This window comes from Pomacea canaliculata, linkage group LG7, assembly GCF_003073045.1.
Source record: "Pomacea canaliculata isolate SZHN2017 linkage group LG7, ASM307304v1, whole genome shotgun sequence".
Taxonomy (NCBI): Eukaryota; Metazoa; Mollusca; class Gastropoda; order Architaenioglossa; family Ampullariidae; genus Pomacea; species Pomacea canaliculata.
This window is the reverse complement of record NC_037596.1, coordinates 20573259-20583604: the sequence shown is the minus strand read 5'-3', so window position 1 is coordinate 20583604 and position 10346 is coordinate 20573259. Positions and strand designations below refer to the sequence as shown.

At 40.3% G+C, this 10346-nt stretch overlaps 1 protein-coding gene across 1 annotated transcript; it reads left to right on the top strand.

Moving 5' to 3' along the window:
• The first annotated feature begins 1720 nt into the window (after nt 1-1720).
• On the top strand, nt 1721-9672 carry LOC112569159 (ficolin-3-like). Its single transcript, XM_025246878.1, has 9 exons — nt 1721-1842; nt 2324-2411; nt 4339-4493; nt 4760-4909; nt 5887-6000; nt 6479-6606; nt 6724-6820; nt 8958-9122; nt 9270-9672. The coding sequence occupies exons 2-9, from the start codon at nt 2344-2346 to the stop codon at nt 9512-9514; spliced, it is 1122 nt and encodes a 373-aa protein (XP_025102663.1). The 5' UTR covers nt 1721-1842; nt 2324-2343; the 3' UTR covers nt 9515-9672.
• Nucleotides 9673-10346: the final 674 nt, after the last annotated feature.

Below are 10346 nucleotides of genomic sequence, written 5' to 3'. Positions count from 1 at the left end.
GAAACATGGTAGCTAAGTTAAATCATGCTGTTTATAACTGAGTCATAAGTGTGGAACTTCTTCCGACTGAAGATAGAAGAGAGAAGGTGAGGCTGGCATGCGGTCCCATTCATCGTAGGGATCTGCCCCAACCAGCTCCTTTCTCATCCACCACCGCTTCTCCCCCACTCGTCTTCCGCAGCTCCTCCCTTCCTCCTCCTTCAGTTTTTCCTGCTCATTAGCTGATCACCCGAAGTGCCCCCTAAAAAAAAAAAATATGGTTTTCCTGTAGCGTGGACTGAGAAACTCGCGTGTAAAGTGAGCTACGAACAGTGTCCTGCTGATCTTATTCCATGAAAATAATATTTTTTTTGCCAAACATTATTCAGGTTTACAAAAAAGCAGCTCCACTCGCATCTTTCCCATCCACTAACATCGCCCTAAGCGACCTCGAAAAATGGAGTTTTCCTGTAACACATGTACTGAGAAAGTATCATAATAAACAATAATAATACTGTAGTACCATGGAGATTATTAGTACTACATAAAACAATAGTAATACTGTAGTACCAGACAGAATATCAGTACTACATAAAACAATAGTAATACTGTAGTACCAGACAGAATATCAGTACTACATAAAACAATAGTAATACTGTAGTACCATGGAGATTATTAGTACTACATAAAACAATAGTAATACTGTAGTACCATCAAGATTATCACTACTACATAAAACAATAGTAATACTGTAGTACCAGACAGAATATCACTACTACATAAAACAATAGCAATACTGTAGTACCATCAAGATTATTAGTACTACATAAAACAATAGTAACTGTAGTACCAGACAGAATGCCAGTATTAGACATGGTACTCGTCACACATCAGGCGAAGTAACTCTACCTACATTTCTCTCGCAGCTTCTCCAAAGTCGCGATACGATTGGTCAACACGTCACTACAAGAGGCTAAGTGCCCAGCACCCATAGCCGTTGATAGTAGAGGAGCGAAGTACTGTACACACCACAGACTAAGGGAGATCACCAGATTATTGGTGACTTTAGATCACCATGCAGTTGCGTACCTTGACAGATTCTTAGCAGCTCATGTCGGCGTCGCTCCATCAACAACAGGCGTTACTAACAGAGTAGTGGTTGCTGTATGATTAATATTCTTCTGGAAACTGATATCACGAATATGCGATTGCAAATGTCACTGTCTTTGTCACTGTCACTGTCACTGTCACTGTCACTGTCTTTGTCACTGTCACTGTCACTGCACGTGTCGATGTCCATATCGCTCCTTGTCAGAAACTTTCTTTATAGAGCAGTCGCCTGATTCATCCTCACAGCCGCTCAACCTCACTACACGTCACAGTCACCGTGAGTCGTTCGAAAAGTCTTGTATGTTACAGTTTCAGTCCGTCACACAATACATGCACGTCACATTCATTATACACAATGACTACGTGTCACATTCATCACACAATGCACACATCACATTCACTAACTTAAGCAGGGACGACAACTAATATTCAAAACACAAACGTTAATTGAGGGGAAAGTAAACAAATAAACAATGCAAGATGACACATGTCCATGTCCTTGCTGTTGCCCTCATGAAGGACCTTCTCCCTCCAGTAACGGGTGCAGTGTGTTTGCTGTCACTGACGTGAACACAGATAAAGACAGAAGAGAGGAAACGTCGATGTCGTCTGATAAAACATTGATTGCGACGTCTGCCTCTATCTGTCTCGTCATCACCTCCCCTTCCTGACAGCTTCTTAACGAACCAAACTGCTGGATGAGACTGGGATGTGCAGACTGAAAGTAATCACTCTGTTAAGCATGTTTATACGGTAATGTACAGATTTATGTCATGTAAACATTATAAATGCTAAGAGACTGCAATTGTCTGTGGCATGAAATCCATTTCCAAACGTACTTTGTAAATATTTTCTTTACATGATGCCACACTGGCTTTTACAATATGATTTTAGAGTTTGTATTTTTTAAAATACACTTAAGCATGACATAAGCTATCTAACATTCTGTAGATTACAACAAATACAGATTTCTCACAAATATGTTAAATATTATTTGTTCATCATGTACATTAATTACATAACTAATTATAGCTAGTTTATTGCATCTACACTAACCACAGATTCCTCACCACTTTACAAATCACAATTTCTCACAGCCACTGAAAAAAAAACATTCACAAAACTTTACTAATTCACAAGATTAATTCATATTTGCATTACTTCAGGTTTTCTCGTTTTCTATATGTTGTCCTCTTGTCTTTTTTCTGATCTTTTTTCTTTTCGTCTTTTACAGCGTCCTATAACGTGTTTGCAATGAGGACGTGTTTGGTTCTGGCTTCTCTTCTTCTTGTTCCAGCTTGCAATACCCAAGGTATCTTCAGGTAATAATAATAATCGTCATCATCATCAGTATAATTTATATAGTGATTTCCAAAAATATGCCCGAAGTGCCTTAGATAGGTGTATATATATATAGCAGACTCACTGCTACAACAGAAGCTCACTTACACAGAGTATGAAGTACAGACACACGTCCTACACGCTCATGGTCAGGGCAGGGTCAAAGTGCAGTCTGTGTTCCGAAAAGAAGTGTCTCAACTCTCTACTGGTAAGAGAATGAGAATGACGAAGGCTGACGGGTAAACAGTTGCAAGTTGATGGAGCTTGGTGAGAGACAGACATCTGTCCTCAGTCTTTCTCTTAGTTAGAGGTCTAATGATTTGGCGATCAGCGTTATTCTGGATCGTTTAAGGTCTATAAAGAAGATACTCGAGAATTCCAGCTAAAAGAGAACTTCAATAGTCCATCCGTGACAGCACAAAGGGAAATATGAGAGTTTTAGTTTCATCAGTGGTGAGATAATGATGAACGGTACTCATCCTTACAGTTGACGGTAACAGATTCTGTGGACATGAGAAGTACTCTGATGAAAAGTCAAACCCTGGCTTTCCGAAGGGTTCCATACTATTGCAGTTTGAGGCTAGAACACACTGGCTATGGTGTTGTTTTACTATCATGACATATTCATTGTTTTCGGCGTCGAAGTAACCTTTGTCTTGTTTTTCGTAGTCATTCATGAGCACTGCTTCAGTCTGTTTTCACAAGCAGTACCAAAGGCTTTCATGTTTTGTTCTTGAAGTGTCAGAAGCAGGTCATATGAGGCAAGAAAACAAACCTCGTGGCACATTGGAGTTTGTTTGCAGCTCGGCAAAGGCAAAGCAAATGTTTTAAGTCAAAGCCTTCATTCTGACCTTTCTGCTCATTGGTTGTTTTCCCACAAGAGACATGGTCCCCCTTGTGCCCATGTTTCCCATTTGGGGACATCAACGAATTGAATTCATTTACTCCTCCAGTAATGTAACTTACGGCAGTACACACTAAATAACATGTTACGATACATTCCCACGTACTTTATCAGCTGAAGGTTTGAAGAATATATTACACTTATAATGAACACAACCTTGTAATCGAAAACACACGTGGTTCTTCCAAATACAGCAACTGTCAAGATGACTGTCGGCATCGGGGAGTAACTGGAAAATTCTTAAATGATGCTAATAATTATTAAGTCCTGCGAATTATTAGGAATTAATATCAGAATGAAGAATATCTTGCTGCTTGTAAATTTAATAATATCATATATCTGTTTTCCATTATGGAAACAATTGCCGCTAATGGGTTAATACTTAAATTGATTTCTTACTAGAGTAGACTTGGTAGTAGACAATGTAGACAATGCACTGAGGACTGTTTCTAGATTGATGGGTAAGGTTCATCTGAAGAACTCATTAATCTTTTTCCCTTCCATTTAAGTGAATGTATTATTGCTTGTATATTAGGATGTACAGCATCCTGTCTCAAGCTGAAGTAAATTACAAAATAATGTTGATCACAACTGAAAATTCTGATGTTTAATAATACTAACGATAATATTTTGAATTTAACCCTTTTGTTATGGATTGTGAGCGCTCGCCTCATGAGTAGAGGGGACATGTCATTATATATATATGTCATGAGGACACAATACTGAAGGGCATCTAAGCTTCTTCACATTACTTATCCTAAAGTACAATGTTAATACCGTGCAAATAGAATGTTCTTAGCAATATGTTTAATCCTCTCACCTGACGATGCTTATAATGTATACATGTCTAAACAGACCGACTTTGCAACCTCAGCAAGGACTCCAGTCGATGAATAGATACGTCGGTGCGCTTTTCTTTTGTCCTTCTTTCACTTTTTACATTTCTGCCCATACGCAGCACCCTTCCTTTCATTCTGTAGCCTTGTAGTCACCGAATGTTACAGAGACTTTGATGTGATCCACAAGCCGAGCGGCTGGTATGATGCAGCATGTACCAAGGACAGCGACTGTGGTCAGGAGAACTCCGAGTGTGCTCTGGGCAGGTGTCGCTGTCGTCCGGGTATTTACCTCTTTACAAGTGACATCACCTGCTCATCCTGTGAGTATAAACGTGTACAATGTATAAAATCAAAACATGGTATAAATATTTTCAGTATAAAAGTTTGACAAAAGAGAAAACATCAGAAAATTTACTTTTGACTGCTGATGGATAAAGTTCTCCGAAAGTTCTCCAGAAACAGTCTAAAAATATGCTTTAAGTAAATTAAGACTTATTTTCTAAAGGTACAAGCGTGTATATGCTAGTATTTGAGTTGTTCTTCAAGGTAAGAGTAAGTAATTATGGATTGAGACGACTTGTGTCAGCCTGCAGTCCACAAGGGCTCCACAAGACCTTCACAAAATATCCTGACAGCCACATAAGGGGAGATAAAAATCAAGCTCTTCGACTCAACTTAAGAAAGTGCAGGAACCTGTGTATTTCCACCGCAACTTGCCGTACCTTTGATTTCAAAGGTTTGTAAAACATGTTTTAAGTAACCAGGTATACGTAAGTACTGAAAGTATCGTCATAGTAAGTTCTGTCACCACAGGTACTGTTACTGTAGATACCCTCGCTATAGGAACTGTCAGATTAGTCATTGTCACTGAGAGTTTTGTCATTGTCAACTATGTCACTATAGGTACTGTCAGATAAGTTATTGTCACTGACAGTATTGTCATAGTAAGTTCTGTGACCTTAGGTACTGTTACTGTAGATACCCTCGCTATAGGTACTGTCAGATAAGTTATTGTCACTGACAGTATTGTCATTGTCAACTATGTCACTATAGGTACTGTCAGATAAGTTATTGTCACTGACAGTATTGTCATAGTAAGTTCTGTCACCACAGGTACTGTTACTGTAGATACCCTCGCTATAGGAACTGTCAGATTAGTCATTGTCACTGAGAGTTTTGTCATTGTCAACTATGTCACTATAGGTACTGTCAGATAAGTATTGTCACTGACAGTATTGTCATTGTCAACTATGTCACTATAGGTACTGTCAGATTAGTCATTGTCACTGAGAGTTTTGTCATTGTCAACTATGTCACTATAGGTACTGTCAGATAAGTATTGTCACTGACAGTATTGTCATTGTAAGTTCTGTGACTATAGGTACTGTTACTGTAGATACCCTCGCTATAGGTACTGTCAGATAAGTATTGTCACTGACAGTATTGTCATTGTCAACTATGTCACTATAGGTACTGTTACTGTAGATACCCTCGCTATAGGTACTGTCACAGTAGTTACTATCAAAACAGTTTCTATACTAACTGTTGTCACATCAGCTGTCTGTACTAGGATTGTCAAACACAGCTGTCGATACTAAGCTATGATTTTCAAAGGCAAGTGTCTATATTAATGTATATTATTCTCTATTTAGCTATAAATGTCAAGTTAGTTGTCTGTACTTACCTATGATTGTCGTGGTTGTGTCACATCAGGTGCTTTCCGCTGTCTGATTCACACCGTTACCTCCCTTGAGGCCGCCTCCAGGTGGTCTCCTACCAGTAGAGGCTGGACCCACTACCAGAGGAACTGTCGAAAAGCCAGCTTTGGTAAACTTTGATACTTTTTAACTTTATTACAAAATATTTTATTAGTGCTTACTTGTAGTGTGACCTACTCTTCTCTACCGTTAACGTGCAGCCACATCCTTCTGTCTTCCTATTCACACCATGTCACTAAACTAATGTTTTCACTGGACTAATGTCTAGTGATGTTTGCAGCTCGTCTACAGACACTCAGCAGACGACATTACTAACTACAGGCTTTCAGAGTGCTAGGGGACATAACTTGTATGTAGGGTGGTGGTGGTGTTCATTTCTAGATGAGAATAAATATGTGAGTGCCAGGAGTTCAGAAACTAATCAAGAAGGGAAACACCTCCGGTTTATGGCCACAATCACTATGTTACTATCACTCCGTTACACTTATTCTGTAGGTGTAACGATCGTTACAACCTGTGTAACACTATTGTCACATGTAACTCATCTTGCTAGTCTACTTGACTATACTTTGTATGTCTTACATCAGGAACATGTGGTGAGGCGCAGAAATCAGGAGCCAAGTCCGGGGCCTACTCCCTTATACTGACTGACAACAACCTCACCCGCAATCAAAGCATCTGGTGTGACATGAAGTCTGGTGGCGGCGGTTGGCTGGTAGGCGTCACATGTCTTCTTGTCTTCGGTTGCAGCCTTGCACTTCATTACACCAAAGCCGCCAGACAACAGCCGGTAACCATGGTAACAACCGTTGTTCTTGTGTGTCACGTGCAGGTTTTTCAGAGACGTCGTGACGGTTCAGTGGACTTCTTCCGGAACTGGGAGGAATACGAACAGGGCTTTGGTGACGTCAGTAACGAGTTCTGGCTAGGTTAGTTGTCTCCCCTGACTCGTCTTGTTTGTCTCTCGTCAATTTATTAAATGTACCTGGCATTGTGTTATATTTCTGGTCACTATATTGTGCCTGATGTTGTTTCTCTCGTCACTATATTGTACCTGATGTTGTTTCTCTCGTCACTATATTGTGCCTGGTATTGTTTCTGCAATAATGTACACAAGTACTTTTAATAACTATTAGAATAATAATGGAAGAAATTTTTTAAAAGTATATTTTGACGAAGAGATTATTGTCGAAATCTCATTTTAAAAATTATATTTTAAGAGCTGCTAAAATTGAAATCGTTTTAACTTTTACTATAATCTTGTGTCACAAGGCAAAATGCCATATCTCATAACCACTTATGACATATACAAGCTGATATCCAGTGGAAGGTCTCAGTGTTGAGGATGTTTTGTGTTCTTCGATATGTTAGTGTCATAAATGAAGGTAACAACTGCTGCCAGTAGACTGCCTCGCTTTATTGCCATGGTATTCTGTAAGCAGACGACATTATACTCTTATCACTGTAACTTTCATGCCTTTCATTAATAACTGTTAGAGTACTAAATGTATTATGAAGTACCAGATATACGATAAAGTACTACATATACAATAAAGAAGGAAGATGTCAGTATGAACACAAGAAGGATAGTGGATAAGGAGATGTATAGTTGGGCTAACCACCCAACAATTGCGAAAGTTAGAGACTGTTAGACAACGGGATTAAGTAGATGTATCGCACACTCAAGTACAACATCAAACAATAAACACATGTGAAACAATATATTAAAAAAAACCTTGGCCATCATATAAAGGCGATGCTTATAGACAAGTCCTCAAAATGCCAATTCTAAACACAAAGAAAAAGAAACCACTCTAGAAAATGTGGATTGCAGTTTACAAATTACTAGGTATCAGTGGATAAATAAACAGCAATCAGGTTAGTTAAATGCAATTCAATCAATACTTCACCAGGTACATTGAGAAGTAATACATTAGCAGCCACAATGAATTCTGTCAGTCTACAGTAACCAATGGAATAAAAGTATATTTCACATAGACACAAACATTAGTCCAGTACTAACCGACTAATCACGAAACGATTAAACACCCAAAACAGTCAGCTTTATTTTTGTCTTCGTGAAATATTTCCTCTTCTTTAAGTTTCAAAGTGCCTGACGGCAGTGACATGTCAGTAGTCTCCCTCTACTCCAGTCGACGTTCACACTTGTGACAGTGACATGTCAGTAGTCTCCCTCTACTCCAGTCGACGTTCACACTTGTGACAGTGACATGTCAGTAGAGTCACTCTACTCCAGTCGACGTTCACACCTGTGACAGTGACATGTCAGTAGTCTCCCTCTATTCCAGTCGACGTTTCACACCTGTGACAGTGACATGTCAGTAGTCTCCCTCTACTCCAGTCGACGTTCACACTTGTGACAGTGACATGTCAGTAGAGTCCCTCTACTCCAGTCGACGTTCACACCTGTGACAGTGACATGTCAGTAGTCTCCCTCTACTCCAGTCGACGTTCACACTTGTGACAGTGACATGTCAGTAGAGTCCCTCTACTCCAGTCGACGTTCACACCTGTGACAGTGACATGTCAGTAGAGTCACTCTACTCCAGTCGACGTTTCACACCTGTGACAGTGACATGTCAGTAGAGTCACTCTACTCCAGTCGACGTTTCACACTTGTGACAGTGACATGTCAGTAGAGTCACTCTACTCCAGTCGACGTTCACACTTGTGACAGTGACATGTCAGTATTCTCCCTCTACTCCAGTCGACGTTCACACCTGTGACAGTGACATGTCAGTAGAGTCACTCTACTCCACTGGCCGCCGTTCTGGTGACGTCATCACGTGGGTGGTGCGGGTGTCCGGCTCTCTGGCCAGTTCCTTCCGCCTGTCCGTCTACACCTCCAAATATTGCTTTTAGCTGAATTGAATGATTAGAAGTTGTGTCCTTCCTTAAAAACAAACAACTTCTAAATCTCTAGTCACTAAGTCTGTGTAAGTCTGCTTCGGTGGTTTGTAAAAATATTTCAGAAAAATATAAGAAAAATTGTTTGACTGTCAGTATTATCTATTAACGTGAGATAATCTCCATTTCTAATCTCAGGCTTGTCAACAATCCACAGACTGACCAGCGGGAAACCCACCCGACTGCGTGTAGACATCAGAGATCTGAATGGACGTAGTCACTTCGCTGAGTACTCGACATTCAGGGTGGACGGTCCTGAGACGAACTACAGACTGACCGTGTCCGGCTTCTCGGGTAACGCGGGTACGTGACCTTTGAACATTACAATAAATTGACGCTCAGGACAACTGGCAAGGTATATCAATTGTTAATGGTTGAGTGGATAACAAATCCCCTTGAGGCCAGTGTTTGTTTAATAATGTCTTGCACACTATACACATATATTTGTAGGTGACAGCATGTGGTATCACCACGGCCAGAGATTTACAACCTTTGACCGTGACAATGACAAGTCAGGTGACAACTGTGCCCAGATGTACAGCGGCGGCTGGTGGTACAACAACTGCCTCCGCTCCAACCTCAACGGCGTCTACAAGTCCACCGGCATCGTGGGCAGCGACGGCGTGGTGTGGTCGTCAGCCTATGGTGACCAGAGGAGCTTCACCTTCACCGAGATGAAACTCAAACCATCGTAACCTCCCTCTGACTGCTGATACTGCACTACTTACCTCTGGCAACACAGTGTCGACAACTATACTCTCATGACCATATTGCAGTCGAATAATGAGTTAAATGTACTGTTCCTCTTACATTTTGTTTTGGTTGAATAAACGTCTTCAAAACGTAAAAAAAAGTAATAGATTGATTAATGTTAAATATTAATTGTTGGGACGTCGCAGAAATAAACAAAAACCTAGTCTGATACAAAGTCTCATACCTTGTCTAATCTGTAATCTTATACCTAGTGTAATACCTAGTTTTATACGTAACCTAATACTTAGTCTATTATCTAATCTTTTATCGTTTTAAAGATTTTTTAAACTTCCGGACGTAGCCGACCTTGACATTGCTCAAACATCTGAAAAAAGAAAAGTTTTTTTTTCTCCGTGCGCCGTCCGGTGACTTCTCTTGTATCCTCGTGTGTGCTCAAGGACTAAGTTGTTATTATAAAAATATTTTTCACTCACAAAATCTTGTAACAGCATCTTTTAAAAGCTGAAAAATACAATGGAGTCTCACTGCTGGGTGCCCTATACTCGTCCTTCTTACTCGCCTTCCCTCGCTCACAGCCTCTACCCGATAACTGACCAATCACTGCTCAGGTCAAATGTCACAGATGTATTACCTGTCAAACACACAACACTAGACAGGCCTCCCACAGTCGTCCGAGACGGGTCCTACACCCGTGTACTACGAGCTAAGAACGGGTAGCATCACGGAGCACATCGCTCTGTACGTAAATCAATCTAAGGGAGGTAAGTCGTCAGTCATTGAGCAACTTTTCCACTCTAGATTACTTCCCTTCAA

Coding starts and splice junctions, on each gene's coding strand:
- LOC112569159 (XM_025246878.1), top strand. CDS start 2,344: ATGAGGACGTGTTTGGTTCTGGCTTCTCTTCTTCTTGTTCCAGCTTGC. Junction 4,494..4,759: donor TGACATCACCTGCTCATCCT/GTGAGTATAAAC, acceptor GACTTGTGTCAG/CCTGCAGTCCACAAGGGCTC. Junction 6,821..8,957: donor CAGTAACGAGTTCTGGCTAG/GTTAGTTGTCTC, acceptor TTCTAATCTCAG/GCTTGTCAACAATCCACAGA.